This window comes from Chionomys nivalis, chromosome 23, assembly GCF_950005125.1.
Source record: "Chionomys nivalis chromosome 23, mChiNiv1.1, whole genome shotgun sequence".
Taxonomy (NCBI): domain Eukaryota; kingdom Metazoa; phylum Chordata; class Mammalia; order Rodentia; family Cricetidae; genus Chionomys; species Chionomys nivalis.
In genome coordinates, this window is record NC_080108.1 from 24,853,248 (window position 1) to 24,876,792 (window position 23,545).

At 49.0% G+C, this 23,545-nt stretch overlaps 1 protein-coding gene across 2 annotated transcripts in view; it reads left to right on the forward strand.

The window, feature by feature from the left end:
* Positions 1–1,172: 1,172 nt before the first annotated feature.
* Positions 1,173–23,545, forward strand: part of Synm (synemin) — a 30,148-nt gene continuing 7,775 nt past the window's right edge. For both annotated transcript variants that reach the window (XM_057756156.1, XM_057756157.1), the window contains exons 1-3: positions 1,173–2,043; positions 8,728–8,852; positions 20,924–20,997. In XM_057756156.1, the coding sequence (XP_057612139.1) occupies positions 1,234–2,043; positions 8,728–8,852; positions 20,924–20,997 (1,009 nt within the window). In that variant the 5' untranslated portion in view covers positions 1,173–1,233. The remainder of the gene's footprint in view (positions 2,044–8,727; positions 8,853–20,923; positions 20,998–23,545) is intronic.

Below are 23,545 nucleotides of genomic sequence, written 5' to 3' on the forward strand. Positions count from 1 at the left end.
CTGTGGTTTCTATGGTGATTAAACTGCGTGTTTTCTTAAGGGCACACTGCTGAAGGGAAAGAAAACTGTCACAATGAGGGTGTGTATCAGGCAGTTGCAAAAGTTTGGAGAGATGGTAGGTGTCTAGAGTGTTCAGTGCTTGGAGCACTTCAAAGTCTTCCTAGGTTCTTCCTCCACCAGAGTGAAGCTGATGTTGCAGAGCACGAAGTCCCATAAAGGTGGTTTGTGCAAGGAAGAAGGGAGCAGGGTTTCCCACTCTGCGTGGGAAGAAAATCTTACTTGAACATAAAATGTTGGCAAGTGGAGATCCATTCAGGCCAGAAGTTAAAAGATACATATCTAGGGCTGAAGAGATGACTCAGGGGTTCAGAGCACTGGCAGCAGAGGGGGTGGGCTCAGTTGCAACCCCTGCATTTTGACTTACAACTGCCTTTAACTCCAGTTCCAGGGGCATCTGATTCTCTTTTCTAGTCTCTGTGAGCACCAGGCACAGAAGTGGTGCACATACATGCAGGCAAACCACTCATACTCATAAAAAAAAAATCTTAAAAGCACTAAAATGATCTTACTTTAAATATAGACACAAGTGTGCGTGTGTTTAATATACATAAACAAAGTTTTTGTGTTGGTGAGTATTGATATCTGGGCCTGACAAAAGCTAGGTAAGCACTTTATCATTGAGCTACTCACCTAGTTTGTTTTTAAAGAATACACGACGCCCATCTCCAGCTCCACCAAGGAGAAACATCCTATTTGTTAAGGCCTGTCGCCCAGAGGTACTTGGCAGGTCTCGCTTGATGGCAACTTACTTTTCATTAAGGAAATCTGGGATTTGGGAGTGCCTTAGGTGCGCCTGAGCGGTAACAACAGGGAGCCCTGTAATGTGTCCCAGGTAGCCAGCAGGCAGTATTCCTACAACCCGTAAGGATTACCCTGGGCCACCAGGGGTCAGAGCTGGGCCGTCTCGCCACGTTGCGATCTTCCCGGCAGGGGGCGATGTCCGGCCACAGTGGCCGCGCGGGCCGCGTTCTGATTGGCTGGAGGCGGTGGCCCTAGTCCACGGCCGCACGACCCGGCCACTAAGTGGCGAAGCTCGCCAGTCGGAGCGCCAGTCTGAGGGCCTCCGAGGCAGCATCAAGGCGGGCGCGGCGCGGCGCGGCGCGGCGGGGCGGGAGGGGACAAGATCAGGGCAGGAGGCAAGCTAATCGCAAAGAGTCCCGCACATCCAGCAAAATGCTGTCCTGGCGGCTGCAGACGGGCTCCGAAAAGGCTGAGCTTCAGGAACTCAATGCTCGGCTTTATGAGTACGTGTGCCGGGTGCGGGAGCTGGAGCGCGAGAACCTGCTGCTGGAGGAGGAGCTGCGCCGCCGGCTGAGCCAAGAGAACCTCTGGATCGAGGACCAGACGCGCTTCGCCGAGGAGGCGCGCAACCTGCGGCAGCAGCTGGACGAACTGAACTGGTCCACAGCGCTGGCCGAGGGCGAGCGCGACGCGTTGCAGAGAGAGCTGCGGGAGCTGCAGCGAGAGAGTGCGGAAGCCAGCGCTGCCCGCAGCCGTCTGGACGCCGAGCTAAGCGCGGAGCGGCGGGAGCTGGAGGAGGCCCTGGGAGCACGCGCCGCCCTCGAAGCGCTGCTGGGCCGGCTGGAGGCTGAACGCCGCGACCTGGACGCGGTCCACGAGCGCCAAGTGCGGGAACTCCGTGCCCGCGCCGCCAGCCTCACCATGCACTTCCGAGCCCGCGCCACCGGCCCCGCGGTGCCCCCGCCGCGCCTGCAGAACGTGCACGACAGCTACGCGCTCCTGGTGGCCGAGTCGTGGCGGGAGAATGTGCAGCTGTACGAGGACGAGGTGCGCGAGCTGGAGCAGGCACTGCGCCGCGGCCAGGAGAGCCGGCTCCAGGCGGAGGACGAGGCCCGGCTGTGCGCGCAGGAGGCGGATGCGCTGCGGAACCAGGCGCTGGAGTTGGAGCAGCTGCGCGCTCGGCTGGAGGATGAGCTGCTGCGGATGCAAGAGGAGTACGGGATTCAGGCCGAGGAGCGGCAGGTCCGTGACCAGGGACCGCGCCCCTTCCCTATAGCCTTGTCCAGACACCCCCTGCGTACCGAGTGGGCGAGCGGCGGGGTTCCCTGCACCCGCAGCCGGTCCAACCCCACCCAGGGAAGCGTACACTGCCAGCGGCTTTGCTATTCATGAAGTCACAAGATTCTGGCATGTAGCTAGCCTAAGAATAAGGGCTTGGTGCAATGATCCTTCAATCAGAGGGCTGATAGCTTAGTGTCAATCATCTTTTTAGAGTGTCACATTTAGATACAGACGTGTCTAGGCACGTCCTGACCAACTGATCCTGCTAGGATTGACCTCTCTTTTCTTTCTTGTTTCCTGGGCTTGCTAGATCTAGATCCAAAACTCAGCCCAGATTTTGAACTCGGATTAGTAGTGTGCTGGGAACTTCAGGGTACTGCCAAGTCCTTACCTGGAGGCCGCCCACGCTTCTAGGACTCCAAGTGCCTCTTTAATTTTGCCAGAATTATTTTCCAGCTGGAGGCAGCTGCTCGCAGCTCTCTGGGCGACTGTCATATTTTTTTCTGGGTTTTGTTTGTTCCCTTCAGAGGACTAAGTCACTGTCATTCTGAAAAAGGGTCAGAGCTGTTTTGCTCACAGTATGAGCTGAGGGCAGAGCCCTGGGTTGTGTAAAAATCTAGGAGAAAGTAGGCCCCCGTTGTGAGATGTTATTACAACTACAGACTAATATAAACGGTTCCTATTTCAGAGCAGCTGAGCGCTAACCCTCAGCCGTGGCGTGGGTATACCTGTGGCTGATTTATTGTCGGCACACTAGGTTCAGCTCTAGTGTTTGGCTTCCACCCCGCCCAGCCCCAGCCAGAATTGGAAGTACTCCCTAATCGTACTATTGGTAGTTCTCAGGAAAGTGGTTTGAAATAACATGAGCACAACTTCAGGAAGATTTTAAGAGCTGTGTTTGCAGCTGGGAACTGAAGGTCGGAGATGCTGTGTGGTTCTTTAAAATCCCACGTGACCGTGAGATGGGTGGAATGGATGACTGGGGTGATGTGACAGCAAACCTCTTGATTTCCTCGGGGTCCCCAGGGCTGAGCTAGAATTTTGGTAGCCAGAGAGTCAGAGACTGAACAGGAGATCATGGAAAGCTGCAAGGAATCAACACCGGGGGAAAATCCCTTCTTTGGGGTTGTAGACTTCAGGCACCTCCCTCTCCTATCCTACTTGGAATATTTTGGGGCCTTGAAGCTCTGATTTCAGGATTCTTTTTACCAGCAGATTCTTTCTCCCTAATACAATTCTCAGTGGAGCCTCAAATCTGAGAAGACAGAAGGGGAGTTCCCCAAATGGAGGAAAGATCGGGACTTGAAAATGCAGATAGAATCACTGTCCAACCCTTCTGCCAGGACTCCAACCCCTAGTGAAGTCACACTGAGGTCACTCCTGACTTCCAATAGGATCCCACCCTCAGCTCCCTACCCTGGAATCTGTTTCTGATTTGGCAACCCCCTTCCTGGAAATGAGAGCCAGGGCAGTGTCAACGAGGACCCCGATTATTTTTTTCTTCGGTCTCAATTAGTTTAGGTTTTGTTTTTGCTAAATGTTACCAGCTACAATCTTAACTATATTATGACCCCTTTCTGAGCCAACTGCATTTCAGATCCCGTTCGGAAAGACTAATCACCAGTCATAAACAGTGTTCAGAATTATATTCAAGAGAAAATACTGTTTCAGCCCCAAGCCTCTACTCCCCTCCCCCTCAAATTCCTTAGAAGCTCACGCCGGAGAGAAGGAAAATATAAAGACTGACCTAGCTGACTTCCTGAAAAAAAAATGTTGGATAACTAAATAGTTAGCCTTGGGGAGTACCAGATCTAGTCTGTGTATTCACTCTTAGTCCAACACCAATCTCAGGAGGTGGAGGCTAAGATTAGCCCTGTTTTACAGATGGTAAAATTAATGGTGGGCCACTAGTCAGCAAGTGGCCAAAACAGGATTCCATGCAGACTGACTGAGGTGAGCAGCTCACCACTGGGCCACATTTGCTTTCTCCTGTTTTATACAAGTGAAACCTTTACCTCTGCATCAGTTAAATGATAATTGCCCTTTCTAAGAGCCAGCCCAGAGGTGGCCTGCTGTCTTAGAACCTCAGGATACCAGCCCAGAGGTGTCCTGCTATCTTAGAACCTCAGGATGCCAGCCCAGAGGTGACCTGCTGTCTTAGAACCTCAGGATACCAGCCCAGAGGTGTCCTGCTATCTTAAAACCTCAGGATACCAGCCCAGAGGTGGCCTGCTGTCTTAGAACCTTAGGATGCCAACTCAGAGGGTGCTTGCTGTCTTAGAACCTCAGGATGCCAGCCCAGAGGTGGTCTGCTTTCTTAGAACCCCAGGATGCCAGCCCAGAGGGAACCTGCTGTTTTAGAGCTGAAGGATGCTTTTAGACCCTGCTCCCTGGTGTATGATTTTAGTATTATTTCTTTCATTTGCTTTTTTTCTGATGGCAGGAGATGTTGAAAGACCTGTTAGTAGCCTCAGAAAGGCCTTAATGACATCATTTACTCCAGCCTTACCCTAGACACACTCATGATTTCCCTGTAATGGGAGCTTTTAGCTGCTAGCTCCAATTGTGTGTAAATGATTCCAAAATAAGAACAACACATTTCTTTTCATAAGAATTCAGGCAGGATTAGTCGTGTAGTTGTAGCCTTCCTATTATGGGGTGAATTCTGACTCTCAGTCTATCTCAGATTATAAATTCTCCTCAAGATTTAGCTCATTAACCCTTGTGTGGTCCAGTTTCCTCATCCGTGAAAACGCAGAGCAGCCCACAGGTTGCTGTTGGTTGAATGAATTTAATTACTTTATTCAATTAATAGTTGTCAAGCACTCAGGGTGCCAGGCTTATTCTTTGTGACAATGGGAAAAAGCAGTGGAAAAAAAAAATAACAAAATGGAAGGGGATGTGCTCTGATGGCAACTGTCTGGAGGTGGCACCAGTGCACGCCACTCACGGAGAAGTCAGAAAGCTAGCGTGACTGGGATGGCGGATAAATCAGAGAGCCGCTGTTCAGGTGCCTCTTTCTAAATCTGAGTTCCACCGCAAGCCCGCTGAGAGTCCTGAGCAGAGTGGATGTCTTAGTGGATCATCCTCTGCCGTGTTGAGCATAGTCTGTGCTGGATCATGGTGGGGACAGGGAGACCTCATTACGACACACTTGCAACAACTGCAGGAGTCTTGGACGGGGAGCTCCCTACTTTCAAGTTCAAGCTATCAAGGTTTGTTGGCAGGTTGAATAGAGTAAGAGAGGGGAAAATCAATGTTGACCTCAGGACTGTGGAAGAGCAACCCGAAGAAGGGCACTCCTTGCTGAAGGAGATCTGTGCAGAAGGCGGGCAAAGGTCAGAGTTCTGAGTTCAGTTATACACAGCCGATTTGAGATGCTCCGCTAATGCCCTCCTGGCACTGTGAGATAAGCCTGGAGGTTAGGGTGCTGCTTGGAACGGCTATAAACACACAATGACACCCTATTCACACTGCTACTGCTGCTTCTCCTCTTCTCCCTCCTCCTTTTGAGACCAGATCTCTCTATGTAGTCCTGGCTGTCCTAGAACCCACTAGGTAGACCAGCCTGGCCTTGAACTCACAAAGATCCTCCTGCTTTTGCCTTCCGAGTGCTGGGATTAAAGGCATGTGCCACCACACCTGGCTTAATTTATGCTTCTTATTAATTAGTTTTGGGTGTGAATGAACTATCCTGGTATTTAAGCCCCCTTAAGCTCCAACATTTAAGATCCTAGGCAACTAGGACTTCAGCAAGCTCTGGCCACTCGGCTGATACGTCCAGCCAGGGCAGGCGCAAGCGTGATGAAGAGACAAAAGCAGCACACTGTCGCTGAGGTAGAGCTGCAGCTTGGCGCTGTGGGTGATGTTACTGGAAAGTCCTCTGCGTAGCAGCTAAAAGACTGTGATCTCCCCTGAGTTTTTGCAGCCTTGGATAAAACTGCTTCCGCGCAGCCTGGAAGTACCACCCTGTGTGGGAGGCTCCAGCACTCCTGACCTGGCCCATGGCATGAAAAGTTTTGGCACAGCAGAGCCGGAGTCTGGAACTGCCTCCCACTGGCAGGATTGGTTGTGATTTCATTTTTGCCTCCTAAAGTCAGCGGCTTTTCCTTTCGCCGTGTGGGAAGAGTTGACTCACATGGAAATTTGCTTGGAACTGAATTTATTTCAGCTTCAGAGCAGCTTTCTTTTCCTGTTTATATTTTGTGGGGTGGGGTACAGAGGATTACACTTTATTCCGGGGGAGGGGAGAGAATATTCCTGGGCAGGGCTGTGGCATGGCTCCATAATTTTGATCTGTGAGTGGAGGACTGAGTATGTATACACACACACACACACACACACACACACACATATGATCTAGCAGCACTTAAATTTTATTGCAAAGGATAATTAATAAATCCTCAAATTCTAACGCTTGGGTCAAACTTCTTGTATTAGAAAAGATATTAAGCCAGGCATAGCGGCACATATCTGTAATGCCAACACTCGGGAGGTAGACATCTGTGAGTTACAGGCTGCCCTAGGCTGTAGTGAGACTATCGCTTAAAAACAGTGCAACATAAGCATACACATACACACATAGAAACACACACACGTGCATGCTCACACTCACTGTGGGGGGTGCATTTTAGATCTCAACCTTGTATCTAAATTTGTATTCCCTCGTAGGTTTCTAACATGGAGACTTAGCTATAGAGCGAATGCATATTATGGCCAAGTCGGACGTCTCTGTCTCTTAAGACTGGCAGATGGCCTGCTTTGATGAACTGCGCTATCTGCTTATAATGGTAGCTTTGGAATCTGTAATTTTATATATACTGATTTATAATGTCCTGAGTTGTGAATGGTTCTTTTCAAAAAATTTTTTAGATTGTTTTTAGATTGTTTTATTTTTTGGGTTTGTGTACCACATGCACGCCTGGTGCTCTCAGAGGTCAGAAAGCAACACTGGATCCCCTGGAACTAGAATTACAGATGTCGTGGACCACCGAGTACGTACTGGGAATGGAACCCAGGTCCTCTGAAAGGACCACGTGCTCTTAGCCACTGAGCCATCTCTCTAGCTCCACATTAGTGTATTGATAATGTATCCCTTTGCTTTCAAAGCTAAGTGAATCTTGCTTTAAAAACCTTCTCAGCTGAGGATGGAAGATGGCTCAGAGGTTAAGTGTGTGTGCTGGCTGCTCTTGCAGAACACACACTGAGCCTGAGTTCATTTCCTAGCACCTATGTCAGTGACGAGCACCCCCCCTTTCTCTCTCTCACACACACACACTTTAAAGCAAAATAAATCCTTAAGAAAATTAATAATTTTTGGCACCATTTGTATACAGAAAACTTAGCAATCATTGGCTTGTAAACAGAAGTGCTATAAAAAGCAGATCTATCTACATGATAATCATCTTTTGAAAATGATTAATCCATTAATAGACATGGTGAACAACTTTAATCCCAGCACTTGGGAGGCAGAGGCAGGAGAATCTCTGTGAATTTGAGGTCAGCATTGTCTACGTAGCAAGCTCTAGGATAACCCGGGCGACATAGAAAGACCCTGTTCCAAATAATATAATACAGATGAGGACTGCAGGGTGAGAACTCGTCAGACTCCTTCCTTGTTTCTGCAGAGGACATACCCACTGCTGACCTTTTGGTGGGGATCTCTAGCAGTACCGAAAACAAATCCCCTTTCCCAACACTCAAATAGTTTTGAATTCTACAAAGGTTGTGCTCATGTATGTGCCCGGGTTAGGTTAATTACATTTACATGTAATACTACTTCCCATTACAGAACTACAAGAATACTTGCCTCAGTGTTTCAATACTTGCTTGGTTTAATTATTTCTCAGAGTGACCGGTCAGCAGAGAAGAAGGAAACACAGAAATGTAAAGTGTACATTAATTAGCAGATGGTATTGGCTTGAAATGGACTTTTTGAAGAGGGTAATAAGGTCTTGATTGTTTAATCTTAAATTCTGTTTACCTGGTGTGTACTATGTGCCTGGTCCTTGATGGTTTCGGGCCAGGGGTCTGATGGCAGGGACAGCAGTGTCTCCCAGCTTGGGAAAAGACAGATCCAGTGGAGGAAATCAACCAGGTGGAGGGGCTTATCAACTCCATTCCAAAAGGAAGAATTATGTATGCGTGAGTCTGTTCCTTTGTGCCTGGGATGTAGTTCTCAAGTTGTTTTAAAATATCATTTCTAGGTAAAATAAGGATATTTCTATCCACTTATCCGCTGTTATTGGGACAGTCATGGCTTTGGGAGACATTTTAGCTCACATGAGAGTGACTTCCGTTTCAAGTGTTATAAAAAGATTTCTAGTCGGGGCTAATATTTAAGTAGATTGGGTTATTTAGGTTACCTACATGGCCTGATGGCTGCAGCAGAAGCGGTTTGTTGTTTTTATTTTTAATAAACTAAGCCTTCATTTTGTCTTGAAGTTCAAACTCAAAAGCACTTATTCTATCAAAATCCTCCATACGCAATAAAGAAAGAACCTTCCACCTACAAGAGATTCATTCTAAGAAACTGTCCGCATACAAGATACATATGCTTTCATGTCCCGCACTGTCGGTATGGTTTCCTTAGTTTGCTCTATGACGCTCTGGGATGTGGATCTAAAAGCTCTTTGTTCTCTTCAGAGAGTGATTGACAGCCTGGAGGACGAGAAAGAAGCCCTTACCTTGGCCATGGCCGACCGGCTGCGGGAGTACCAGGAGCTTGTGCAGGTGAAGACTGGCCTCAGCTTGGAGGTGGCCACCTACAGGTAAGACTATGCTGAGTCTGTCTCCATGAAGCAGTGACAGGAAGTCCCTGTGGCCTTTGAGGAATCCCTGTGGCTGTGTGACGAGGAGAGAACAGCCCTTTGGCATAGCCAAGTGAGGATCACAGAATCAAAGCGAAGGGAGGAGAAGGGAGAAGATAGGCTCGCTCCAGGCCCACTGTGTTTCTGTATCCTGGACATAGTTTAATAACGTGGCCCATGTCTACTTTGATCTTGAGAGTTAGGTGGTCAACTTACAGAAGAACAAGCTGAGCTCAAAGAAGTTAGAGGTAAAAGGTAAAGGGTCAAAGTTTGGGTGCCAGGGGTCTGCACTGCTGTTTCAAAATCTCAGGGGACTAACCTTCTGGGTGTCTTGGGTTTGGTCTTGAAAAACAGCATCTGTGCTCTGAGAGTAGCCTGCCACTCCAGAATAGCTTTTCTTTACCAAGACATCAACTTTAATACAATCAACCCATAAAGGTCACGATGTATTTAGAGGGTGTGTGTGCTGGGTAGGGCATAGAAGGCAGGTAGTCCTTCGCCCATTGGCTCTCTTTCCTGGTTGGACCCCTCCCTCTCTCGGGTGGACACTAATGATTGGTTGAGGTGGTGCCCTCCCTTCTGGCAGCTTTCCTATACAATAAGGACTGGCGTAGAGGGAGCCAGACATCAGCAACCTAAGGCAGAAGGGCTGTAGAGACCAGGGTTGTCTTTATTAAGGATGGTCCATCATGGATCTGCTGTGCTGGGCAGGCATAGTGCTCAGCATCCTCTGCTCCCCATTCCTCTCTTAAGTGGTTGTCATACATCGCTCTCACAGGTGTGACAGAGATGTTTGCGGCTCGGGGCTGTTGGGGAGAACCAGCCAGCTCTGGTTGTAGACCTGTGTCTTTCCCACCAAACCATGTAAAAGGGGTCATTATATCCACTTCATCCCCAGAACTGTGATCACAGATCTGTAACATGTATGACGGGGTTTTAGACCCTACCCTGGTCAGCGAAGAGTGCACAGTTGTCGGTGAAATATTGCAACGGTGGATGTCACCCCTAGCAGAGGACCGAGTTAAGCCTGGTGTGGCTAAGCAGGGGACTCTGACTAGGGACAGAGCAAGTAAGAGCCAGCCCCCAGCTCGTTACTCCCTGTAGTGCCTCTGCCACGTCTGATTTGTGCTATCAGAATATCAAAGCAAGTTGGGTTGCTTTATGCCCATTGAAAAACAATACCTTCTGTCTGATGTACGCTTTTATTTCACCCTAGAGCCTTGGGCTGCCCATGATGTCTTTCCTGAATGGAAGATTAGTTTTTTCTTGGTCCTAATTTCCATTAATGGAGAAGTAGGCTATTGGGAATCTTGGGCCCTCAAAGGTTGCTAAGAGGCAAAGTCTTCCTTTGAAGACTTCTTTCCTTTGAGGTTCTTGGAGGAGCCTTAGCTGAATTGAGGTTGGTCCTGGGGCTATACCTTGCTTCCCACAATGCAAAGGGTACCAGAGAGAGAGGCAGGGCACGTACCTGTCATTTCTCCCCTAGGTCCTCCCTGCACATTCTTAGAAATCTCAAGGAATTAACAATTGCAAAGTTAAGCTGATTGGGTATTCGCACATGCTTCACAAGTGTTCTGCTAAGGGATACTGTAAACAGGCGGGCGAGAAAGAGCGTTAAAGAGGACCGGTTTCCTAGTGTGAATGATAGACATCCTTCTCAGACCAGTGTGAGTCAAAGAAGGAATGTGTTACTCATAGGACAGAAAGCGACCGAGTCAGGATGAGGCCTGTCCTGTGGGCTCCTTCCACCCTTTGACAGCTCTAGGCTTACGAACTCCCAGCCTCAGCCTCCTGAGCCAGATCTCTGGTTTTGTTTCCTTCCCTAACCAGGGGAAAGAAGTGCTCTAGAGTTGGGTCTCTGGTGAGGTGTGTGGACTGAGGCTGGCCCTTGTGGGAGGGAGCCCAAACTAGGCACTGTTCTATGTGGCACACGCCAGGCAGCCCCCAAATCTGACTCCTGTGTCCATCTTAACTATCACCTGCTGTCAGGAGTGGAGGCGGCTCTTCCCTACGGAGATGGTCAGACTTTCCCATTTCCTTTTCATATTAGTTCACACAAGGAAACCGGTTTTATGTGTTGCTTCTCTGGGGTTTTGAGCCCCTTTCATCCTCACTTGCCATGCCTCTGGACCTTGGTCGCCAGAAAGCAAGCACGCACCGCAGACGGCTCGTACAAGTGTCCAGAGCCTGTCTTTTGGCTACAGTGCTCACAGCGTTCCCGGTTTCATGTTTCTAAGCACATTGATTATGAGCCGTTTCTGCTTCGGTCAGCGGTCTGACCATCTGCAGGGATACAGTTGATTGCTCCTGTCTGTGGCTGTCATGCTTCTAACCTCATTACGAGTGAACATGGCCATCTCGTAGGCACTTAAAAGCCGCTAGCCCTTTCAGGGAGCGAGCGGTGGGTTCAATGGACCCCTTCCTGCTGTCCAAGGTTGCCCAGGGGAAATCACCCTGCCCAGGCTGGCTTTGGTGGTTAGTGTGGCCGTAGCTCCCACCTCCTGCACTTGGGTTTAGTCTAGTAGATACCCACAGATACTGAAGACACACCGACTGTTAATACAGCTCATGTCTTTATGTAAGACAAAAGCCTGGATTTTTTTTTTCTTTATCAGCAAGGAGTGTATTGAAGCGAGTTCTTTCTCAGTCAGCTGTGTGTGAGCACAGGTGTGGTAGTTCCTGAGCCTTATAGTGCCCTTGCCAACTGGTGACCTAGGCCCTTTTGTTGTGCCCTGTGATCTTTACAAACTGACCTGCCAGTTTTGAAACCCGACTTTTCTGCTTTCTGGAAGCAATGGGTGGAATATTCGACCCCGCAGGGCAGAAGGGTGGCAGGGGCTGACACAGAGGCAAGAACTGCCCCCAGCTGGGCCTCATGCGCTTTACCCCAGGCTTTCCCTGTGTTGGTCAGGGCTCCCAGTGGCTCACTGACTGTCAATGTCCCTGGGTTCCTCTGACTGAAGAGATCACAGGAAAGGGAAGGGACCGCACCTCTTTAAAGCCTTGGGCACATCTCGCTACAGTTTATCTGCTGCCCAAGGCTAGCTCTCCAGGGCCATGAATGCTTTCCAACACAGACAATTGCTCTTCCTGGAACCTTCACGGTGAAGGAGAAATGCAAGTAACCATAAAATTAGGCTGCATGTTTATAACTCCCCAATGCTGGCTCATTTATAAATACTACATATATATATAGTAAATGTAAGATAGGATGGAAAATCATGCAAACTTAGAAGAGTCCAAGGCTGGAGGTTCTCATCAACTCTCCTTGACCCTCGCTCCTTGGCCAGGCCTGCATGGCAGCTCACTGTGAGAATGAGCTGGAAGGCAGCCAGCATGGCCTTGGCCTCCTGCAGTGAAGGTGACTGTTGGCAGTGGCTGTAGGACCCTGCTTGGGCTGTGGGTAGCAGAGAAGGGACAAGGCAGGCAGGCAAACAGGGGTTGTGCTCACTTCTGCCTCAGGGCTGACCATAGCAGTGTGGCCTGGGAGTGATTTTGCCTCCTTGCTTCTTCGTCACCACCAGATTTTCCCAGCAGCCAAGCGGTGAGAGGGAGGATTGTTTAGATGCAGAGCAGATAATCTCCCCCCTGGAAAGGTGGCGCCCCCTGGGCCCTCACCCCAGAGATTCTGTTGAACCTGAAAACTTCAAGGAGAGAGACCAATGTCATGATCATCCAACTGAAGCAAGCTTTATTAAATACTGGCCAGGAAGATGGGCACTGGCCAGGTCCATACCCGGGAGTCCCAGAAAATGGTGTTGAATTAGGTTAGTCGGGTGCTCGAAAAGGCAGAACCCACAAGGCTGTGGTACTTTCTGCCGTCATCCAATTGAGGCGAACATAGATTCTGATGTACCTCCTGCCTACCTACATACTTCTTGCCTAAGTACTTCCTGCCTGTATCTGACCAAACACATCATGTGCACTTGGGGCAACAAAGCTTCTTTACTAAAGTGAAAACACGTGACTTGTTATTGTACATGAACCACAACACCCCCCAGCGTTCCAGGGCAAGCGGTGCTTACAGGTCAACTTCAGGCCCTACAATTCCGATTGGGTTGGTGCACAGTGGGACCAGTTGTGGAGGCCTTAGCCTCCCTCCCTCTGGGTGATTGGCAGGTACCACCAGCATGGAAAGTCTCTGGCCCAGGACCTCTGGGGTGTGCACCCAGCAGCTGCTACAGTATGGAGCATCACCGGCTCATCGGAAATGTGGAATCTCAAGCCCAGCCCCAAGCTACTAGATCCAAGTGGCCCTCTAACGAGAGCCAAGGCAATTGTGTATGTGGGGGGGGAGGGGTATGTGCATGTGCGTGTGTGCGTGCGCACTGCTGCTTGGAAGCAGTCGATATCACTGTCAGGCTTAAGCCTGTCTCAACAGCAGCCTGGAGGAGAGACCACAGTGGAATGCTGTATGCCGGAGGGAAAATGGGGTGCTTTTGCAGCAGATGTGGCCATTTCCGTGGGGCCAGAGTGGATCCGTGTGAGGTCACAGAGTCCCGGGAATCCACCTGGCAGAGACACAGCGTGGATAGAATATGAGGTGAAAAATGGCCTAGCTCACACTGTTGATAAGTCGGAGCACGAGATTTGAACTTCAGGACTTTCCCTCTGTGGAGCTGGGTACTGGGATGCTGTGGACAGTGCATGGTTTGCAAAGGTTCCAGCAGGAGGAACCAAGGGCCTGTGGAGAGGATTTCTGGAGGTGCAGTCCTTGGTTCTACAAAAGGGAAGTCGGGAAACCACTGTGCAGGCTGGGAAGGATGTTCTCGGCAGAATGAATGACAGGCATGAGGTCAGATGGGGTGGCATTTGTGACAATGACAGTCATTTGAGGGCGTGACCTGGAGGGCTGCATGCAAGTCATGCATGAGCCAGAGCCTCACCCAGGGGGGCCGTGTCATGTGAGGGAGGCTTTTGCCCTCAGGCTGCTCCAGAGACACTTGGCATGCAGGGTGCCATGCTCAGGATGGCCCCCATGTTAAGGAATACAAACTGTAGTGAAGTTGGCATGAACCCAAGTAACCGTTTTCACAGTAAGAAAGAAGATGTCCTAGAATACACTCCAGTGCCAGGTTTGTGGTGTGTGTGTGTGTGTGTGTGTGTGTGTATACAAAGGAGTTAGAGGAAAATGAAACTGAAACTGGCCAGGGTCTGGAAGCCTAGGAACATTTGGACAGACATTTTCCGGGATGGGATATAGAAGAAGTCTGAGGTGAGGGGCACAGTGAGTCAAATGATAAAATGAAATATTTGGAGAAAATGCTGGAAATGGTTTGCTGCCAGGTGACGAATGCTGGTAAATGTGCTTTAGAGAAGGGAGAGAGAGGCTTTCAAAGGGTGTGGACATTGAGCTGAGCCCTGCAGGTATGTATGCGGGGCTAAGAAATGGACCCGCAGAAAGGGACCAGGCAGGCACTCCGAGTGGGCGAGCATGTTTTCAGAAATGTGTGGAGGACACCAGACAGAGGACTGATCACCAAAATATACAAAGAACTCAAGAAATTGCTCATCAAAAGAACAAATAATCCAATAAAAAAAGTGGAGTACAGACCTAAACAGAGAACTCTCAGCAGAGGAAATGGCTGAAAGACACTTAAGGAAATGCTCAACATCCTTGTAATCAGAGAAATTCAAATCAAAACAACTCTGAAATTCCATCTTACACTTGTAAGAATGGCCAAGATCAAAAACACTGATGACAACTTATGCTGGAGAGGATGTGGGGTACAAACGGGCACGGCCCCTTTGGATGTCAGTGTGGTGATTTCTCAGAAAATTAGGGAACAACCTTCCTCAAGACCCAGCAATACCACTTTTGTGCATATATCCAAAGGATGCTCAATCGTGCCACAAGGACATGTGCTCAACTGTATTCATAGCAGCATTGCTTGCCATAGCCAGAACCTGGAGACAATCTAAATGCCTCTCGACTGAAGAATGGCCTAAGAGAGACACACATGGATCTAATCTACATGGCAAGTAGAAAAAAGACAAGATCTCTGAAGTAAATTGGGAGCATGGGGACCATGGGAGAGGGTTAAAGGAGAGAGAAGAAGCAGGGAGAGGAGCAGAGAAAAATGTAGAGCTCAATGAAATCAATAAAAAAGTGTGTGGAGGGAGGAAAAGTGGAGGAGAGTGAGCAGAGATCTGGAAGGAAGCGGGATGCTTTCTCTCCCTGGTGGTAGTCGTCTCAAAATGTGACTCTCAGTTACCTGTCTGTCTGTCTGTCTGCTGCCATGCTTCCCACCGTCATGGTCATGAGCTCATCCTCTGAAACAGGAGCAAGCCTGGAATAACACTTCTTTCCATAAGTTGCCTTGGCCATGGTTTCTGCATAACAGTAGAAAAGTAATTAAGACACAGAGTGAAGGACTCGTGGAGGTTCTATATCCCACCTGGGTTGTGGTGTGGAGATGGAACAAGCCCCAGAAGGAGCATGTGTTAAAGAAGATTTGGTTAATAACTGCTGACAGGCTTTCCAAAGTGATTGGATCCTGAGGGCTCTGGCTCCATCCGTGGATTACCTAATTGGATTCACAGTGGACAGCCGTATTGGGATGAAGTGGTACACACCAGGAGGTGGGACCTGGAAAGAGGTCCCTGTTGTCCCTGGTCGCCTCTCTACTCTTTCTCTTGCCTCACCTCACCCTGTAATTTCAGCCTCAAGGCAGACACACAGATATAGGACAAATAGGAATCTGTGAAACGGAGCCACAAAGAAACCTTTCCAGCTGCAAACTATTTCTCTCGGAGTGAACACAATCCACGGAAACAGGAAGGCAGCAGAGGAAGTCCTGAGGTCTCATCTCCTGAGCTACGGTTGTATAATACAGAGATGGAATGCCCATGTCTTAAAGTTAGGGCTAGTGAGGGTGTCCCAGTGAGTAAAGATGCTTGCCACCAAGTCTGCGTTTGATTCCCTGGAACCCATATGGTAAAAGGAGAGAACCAACTCCTCCAGGTCATGAGATCACACACATAACGTGGCACATGTGTGAGCGCACACACATCCAGTAAATAGATATGGTAAGCCATTTAGAAAAGTTAAGTTAGAGACCGTCACATCTGGGCTGGGGAGATGGCTCAGTGGGTAAGAGCACTTGCTGTACAAACAATGTGAGTTCTTTTTTTTTTTTTTAAGTAGTTTATTTATTTTGTTTTATGTGCATTGGTAAAACTGAGCTGTAATTCCACTGCTACGGGGGGCAGAGACAGGAGGGTCATTAGTTAGAACTTGCTGGCTACCAGTTTGGAGGATCCGTGAGAGTCTCCAACTAGAGAGAATAGTGCAGAGTCTGGCTTCTGTGCAGGCACATACCTGTACACAAGTGCGTCCTGCCTCCCCAACCCCACACCGAGCAAACAAAACCCCAGGCAGATAAATAATGGTGGCACAAAACTCCATGCTTCCACTTTTTGATCACAGTGGACGAGATATCCGTGTTTTAACAGAGGCTGGGAGAGTGTGATCTCTAGCCTACTAGTGAGCGCTTTCAGGTGACACCGAGTGTGGACAGCCTCGTGGTCATGGCATTTCTGGCTGTTCCATTATTATTCAGGCTACCTGTATCTTTTTACATGTGTTTAAAGACTGTATTTCTTAGCATTTTCACAGGCTTCAATGAAGTAGATTTTATTTTTAAAGTTATATCCTAGTTTGGGGGTATAGGTATTTAGAAATCGGTGTTTCACACTGAGACCTGGTTGCTAGTAAAAAATATTTGGAATGGGCAAAATTTTGTAGTTTGACAATAAAGAATTGAACTGGGTGGTGGTGGCGCTTGCTTTAAATCCCAGCACTTAGAAGGCAGAGGCAGGCGGATCTCTGTGAGTTCGAGGCCAGCCAGGTCTACAGAGCGAGTTTCATGATAGCCAGGGCTATACATAGACACTCTGTCTCAAAAAAAATGAAATAGCCGGGCAGTGGTGGCGCACACCTTTAATCCCAGCACTTGGGAGGCAGAGGCAGGCGGATCTCTGTGAGTTCGAGGCCAGCCTGGTCTAGAAGAGCTAGTTCCAGGATAGGAACCAAAAAGCTACAGAGAAACCCTGTCTCGAAAATCAAAAAAAAAAAATGAAATAAAGGATAAATAATTGAGAGAAGGTAGGTGTGGTAGTGCACGCTGTACCCTAGTGCTTGAGAGACTGAAGCAGGAGGATCTCAAGTTCAAAGCCACCCTGAGCTACCCTGTGAGACTATCTGAAACACAAACAGTGAGTGAGAGTTCAAAGCCACCCTGAGCTACCCTGTGAGACTATCTGAAACACAAACAGTGAGTGAGAGGATTGGCCGGGATTGGGCGCTGGCCAGATGAAGAAAGAGAACACTCCTCTCCTTGGCTGACTTCAGTAGCTGAGAACCCCTTTCCTCTGAGGCCGTAGAAGGAGATGATGATGCTGTTCATCAGGCACTTACTCAGGGACAGCCTTTGTTCTGTGAACTTTCTGCTGCTTACTTAATTGTCATCGTAAACCTAAGCGTCCATCCCATTTCGGAACTGGGGAAAGTAAGTCGCCACTGGTCAGAGCGCCCTGCTGAGGCTTAGGGAACTCAGAAGTCATGTCCAGGATTTGAGTCAAGGTCCAGTGGTTCTGTTCTGTTTGGTCAGCATCCTTTGCTTGTCTGCTAATTGTGCCATGGTTTGTTTGTTTTCTGTCTCCGGTCTCGGTCTGAAGCTGGCTTTTGGAAATACAACTTACCGCGGAAAGAATGACCACAGATGGCGAGCACTGTCCCTTCCTCGTCCCTTCACCCCCTCTCCCCATCCCCAGACACAGCATTTGTGTCCTTCCCTTTTCTCCTCTCCCTTCTCTCCCATCCTCTAGTACTGACTGGCTCTCGTCAGTGTCTAGGGTGACCCCTGTTGCCCCTACTGTGAGAGCTCAGCTATGCAGGGAACAGGCAGAAGGGGGCGACTCTGAGGGTCTGCGATCCTGCTCTCTTCTCACCCCATTCCACACCTGTGGAAAGCACCACGTGGACCACCCACAGACCCTCACAGGTGTCACTCCTGGAAATGCCCCCGTCCGTCCCTCTCCCTCGTCTTATCCTCGGTTATGGGAGACGAGCATCTCAACGGCCTTGCGCCCACAGTGCTGAAGACTAGTTGAAATTCCGTTCAACGCACCCATCGCCATGGGCTGCCCCATACCAGGCTGGTTGGGAGGCTGGGTGGCCCATTAGGGCCTGGAATGGGGCCAGAGGCCACATTACAGCTCCCCTTCCACATCATGGGCTGTGCCGGGCTCCTAATGAGGCCAGGGTCTGGTCTCCTGCTTCTTTGCCTGTTTTCCTATTGGAGAGGCAGTCAGCCCATGGAGCTGTAATAGCCAGTGACTCAGAGAGTTGGCATTCTCGCAGTCTCAGTGGCCTGGAGGCAGCTTTCCTAGCCTGCTCTTAAAATAACCGGGTTTGGTGGGAGCCTCAGAGAGCACTCTACACATTTTTTAAAGTCTGTCCCTCCTGCTGCTCTTTGAAGGGGTCACAGGAAATCTCCCTAGCACCGTAGTCGCTGACTTTGCCATATTAGTCCCGGGAGCTGTGTTGACAAGTCAGGATTCAGTGCTGTCACTGGAGGTGCAAGTGCTCCAGTGGCAAGAACTGCGAACCCAGGGGCCGGCCGTTCATCTCAAGCTCTGTACTGGGTACAGGTGACATGTGCCCCTGCCTTCTAGGATTCAGCCACGGACTGGGGCGCAGATTGGAGACTCACAAAGGAGAGCACAAATGGGGGAAATTGGGATGAAATTACCGAGAGGTTGAATTTGCTTTCATAAATGTGATATAGAGGGTCTATATAGATAGCATCATTTATGCAAATTTGCTGTTAGGAATGTGGTATAGGTCTATATAGATAGAGAGCATCATTTATTGAGTTTGCTTTTATGAATGTGGCATAGAATAGAGATCGAGGGCATCATTTATGGGTTCTGGAATTTTCAGGCACTGCCATCATCCCTGTCTCATAGGATCCTAGCAAGTGGAAGGTGAGGGGCTGGGTTCGGGTTCTGTCTTTGAGTGTTCCATGGGCCTTTCAAGACACTGTCTTCACTCCGGCCTGTTTTCCTCGGAGAGGGAGCTGGGCAAGGCCCAGAGCTCTGGGACATCAGAACCACATGTGTAAGTGGATACGGGAGGCGCAACTGTTCCGTTCTGGTTTGGCCCTGTCGTCCGTAGAGCTGGATAAAGCTTTGCCTTTGCCCTGGAGGAGAGACAGAACCATTATCTGCTGAGGGGTGGGGAAAGGCATAGTTTTTCCCGGATCATTGGTCCCCCGTCCCCATCAGCAATATCTTCTCCTGACACGAACTCCCAAAGGCTCCTTCTGTCCTGAGTCCGGCAGCCTGGGTCTATGTCTGGCCTTGACGTGTGTGAATCTTGTATGGTCTAAGCATGGCCTTGTCTGGAGGCCGTGCTCTGACCCTCAGCTGTGGAACGGTTAAAATAACCCCAGGGTATAGGCATCTGACTTTGCCCCTGAACATTTCTCTTATTATTCAGCCCTCAGAGGGTTTTTTTTTTTTTGATGATGGAAGCTGTTTGTGTTCCTGGAAGCTGAACTGCTTGGTCATGAGGGTGGGGATTAATGGATTGGTGTCCTGTTTCCTGGCCTTCGTCCTGAGTAGAAGGGCTTCAGCCCTGGCCTTGCTGTTCTTGGCATGTGCACTTCCGTGACTGCTCCTGTGGTCGGCCCACAGCGTGAACCTCAGGCAGACCCTCTGTGTTTCGTTTCCTTGTAGCTACCACTGTGGGGATTGCCGCGTTTCACTCAGTAGAGGTGAACCTTGGTGTAGTTTCCTCAATCTGCCAAGGCCAGCTGGGATCTGGTCCCCCTGCTGTGTTTCCCTGTGGGCCCCAGGTTCCAGTATCAGTGTTTCCACGTGGGCTGTGCTTCTTCTCATCAGCCTTTGCGTGTGTGCTGTATCCCTGGCAGCTGTGGTTAGGGCCTTCACATGTTGCTCTAGCAACCATACAACTATTGCGTCTGCAGCTTTTAGCAGTCCTGTAGGTCTTTGGAAGTGACCAGCTGATTGGCACCCCACCGATAACCCTTCCTCCCAGCATGTGGCTCTGTTGGGCCCATGCCCTCCTCAGTGCCTCTCTGCGATGGCAGATGCAAAATGACAACTTAGTGAAGACTGTGATCTTAGGAATTTGGAGCTCAACTTAGCTGAGTACTTCTCACTGCGTCTCCTTAAAGGGGGTGAAGGGGAAGTGGGGCGCCCATGGGGGTGCTTTTCTACATGCTGACCTTCATCTCTGAGGTGTCCACACAGCTCTGCAGATGCAGCTCTGGGGCAGAGGACTTGCCTAGACTATATGTGGCCTCGCATAGCATATGTATGATCTAGCATATACACGACCCTAGGTTAGATCCTCAGTATTATAAACAAGGAAGAAATGCCAACTCCATCCAATCTCCTGTTTACAAACAGTGTCTGTTACTGCTCCGTGCTCTGCTCCTCGTCCACTGCCCATCCATCTCCCACTTCCATGACTCCTGTAGGGGGGAGGTTGGGGGAGGGGTCAGTTGTTCTGGGGCCCTGTAACTGGGGTGAAATACTGGCCTAGGCCTCTCTCTGCGGGCCAAAGAAGCTAGGCCCTGCCCTGCCCTTCTGCATCAGTCTCCCCAGCATTACTTGGTGTATGCCCCACTTTTCCAAGGACAGGAAAGGTTTCCTTTTACCTTTCTTTTTTTTTGGGGGGGGGAGATGGGGGGATTTCCTCGAAGGACTGAATTCTCCGGTACTTCCGAAGCCCGGCCCGTGCGTTTTCTTCCTTTAGCGGTTGTCACTTGAACAGCTGTTGTGCACCAGATGCTATGCCGGGGTCAGAGGAGTGACGGTGAGCAGAGAGCCGTGGCCATCCCGGAGCACTTTACCCAAGCCACATCTCCAGGCACAGGTCCTAAACGCGTGGTCCTGTGGTGGTATGATCACTGACAAAATATTGCCCAACATATTTGACGAAAATCATTTTTCTCTCTTTCACTCTATACTAAACTGTTTTAAAAATAACTTTCTCACAGGGCCTTATTGGAAGGGGAAAGCAATCCGGAGATACTGATCTGGAGGAAGGACATTGAAAACATGCCGCCGCAAGGTAAATACTAGAGGCTGTGTTTGTTAGCGCTGCAGCTTCCCGTCAGAGCTGTCCACTCCCGCAGAGGGAGGAGGGTTTATTACCTAGACAGAGAGGATTGAGGAAAACAAACTGTTTCCCATTTAACGAATAGTTCATCATACCTTTAAGTACCAACTAGGTTTTAGTTGAACGGGATATACTTTAAATTACAATGTGGATCAGAATGGCCTTGGAAGCAGTCACTGGAATTTTCTGCCTGTGTAGATAATATTCGGAGGTACTTCCTCTCTGAGGAGCATCACCCAAAGCAGGGTGGTGTGGATGTGCATGTGTTCATTATACCCACAGAAGGGGCCTATTTTCTTTTTCCAGACCAAACAGTTATGGCTGAAACTAACATCCAAAATTATTATTTTGAATAGCATGTAGCCAGCACACTGGAAAGTGTAACCTTACTGGGTTACAATGACACTACTCTGCCAACTTAGGTTGGAGTAGCAAGTCTGGAAGGTGTCCTGTTGTAGTCTGGGCCCAAAGCTTCGGACTAGGCCTTTCATTCCTACAGCAGTAGATCTGGCATAAGAGAGCTTAATATGCTCCTTTGGAAGACCTTCAAAATCTGTAAGATAACTTTTAAATGAAATATTAAGCCTGCTGAACATTTAAAGGGATTCTGGCTAAGCAGTGTCAGGTTAAAAGACATATGGATGCTCAGCGTAAGTCTTCCTTGGTGTCTGGGGGACACTGTCTCCAGGACATCTCTCATCACCAAGTTCGCAGATGCACAAGTTCCTTGTCTAAGATGTTGCAGGATTTGTACATCCTCCTGCAGACTTCAAATCCCCTCTGTGTTACTTAGCGTATGTGGTACCATGTGTGTGCCATGTAAATTGCTGTCACGCTGTATTGCTTAGGGGAGATGACAGGAAAACAGTCTGCATGTGTTCCGTATAGACATTTCATCTGAAATCATTGCGATCTTTAGTTAACCCGGGTGTGGGGAGAGAGCCCACAGGTTGGGCACCTTTGGAACCCAGCACCTACGAGGCCCATCATGTGCCTTCCTCAGTGGCGTTCATGTTTTCATTGCCCCTGTTAGCCACATCTCTGATTTGCCAGGTCCCGGGGTTCAGCCTCTGAATTGTGGTTCTAATCACCTATGACTAGAAGGGATTTTTGTCTTTAAGTAACAGTCAACAAGTCTTGTGCCCTCATTTTGAGGGTAAGTCTGAAAGAAAACAGAGAGACCCATACAAGTAGCCATTGCCTGGCCTACCTGACATCCAGAAGAGCTGTCACCTGCCAGGTTTCAAGGTTTACTAAAATTTTAAACTGTGGCTATGTGTCTGGAAGTCTAACATACAACATGAATTTAGAAGAGAGAAATAAAGGGCCAAGGACCAAATTCCTGGGAGGACTAGCATTCTAAGCGTGGGATTTGGTGATATTTCACTAGGCATGCATGGCTTTAGAGTCAGGAAGAGGACAGGTAGGTATCTCTGCTAACTTGATCTATTTGTCCATTGTTCTTCAAGCTGCTTGAACAATATGCATACCTCACCTTTATGAACTAAGTTGTCTTAATGCTTAGGTATTATGCTAAAGAAAGATGCTGTGGAATAAAGGTGTCTAGTTGTGGGTCAGTCTTTATAAGTAGTTGTGTTTCCTGCATAGTATAGCTGCTCATTAACTATTTATGGAATCAACCTGCAGATGATTGCCTAGTAAACGGATCGATACTTATTAGTGCACTTAATGGCCTTTTAAAATGTGCCCCGAAATAATGTTGGCTGCTGCCTATGACATGAGGGACCTAACACTAGCCTGTGAGCTTCCATATCTCCTCACTAGCCTGTGAGCTTCCATATCTCCTACTGACCATGGGGGTTTGTCTTCTGGGGTTTCTAGATTAGGATCAGTGAATTAACCTGAAAAAGAAATCTTTGTAAACCTTGATCCAGCCTGGGCTCTTTCCCGGTATCTTGGGGGCCTGTCCCAGTGAGGCCTCTAGGCTCCATTGCTGCGAGGGAGGGATAAAGAGGTGCCCAGCCAGATGGGGTGTGGTGGACACTAAGGAACGCTCTCGGAGTGGTTGGCGCCTTGGTCATGTTGACACTCCGAAGAGCCGGTTACCCTGTTGGAGTTTGTGTGCCTGAAGATTCCCACTGTTTGGGAATGACCCTGAGTATAACCGGAAGTGCTAAGGCTGACTCCAGGGGGATGCCGTTAGTTCAGGGGGCGCTCTGACAACTGCTTTGATTTTTAAACTATACCTCGTCAAGTATAACCATACAAGGCAGCTTAGAAAATCTAAAGTCTTCCATCCCTGCGGCCCAGCACCTGAGTGGAGGGATGCGCTGTTCAGCATCCAGTAACTATATTCTTCGTAATTACAGAGCTCTTCTCTGCTGAAGCCGGTAACCTTTCCTCAACACAGTCAGAATTGATGACTCTGAAGACCATAATACTGTGAAAATTTAACCAGAAAACCCAAGGCTTCTGACCTCTCTGGCACACTCGCACACTTTACACTCAGACCTTTGATGGTTCTCTTAAGCTGAGGGAG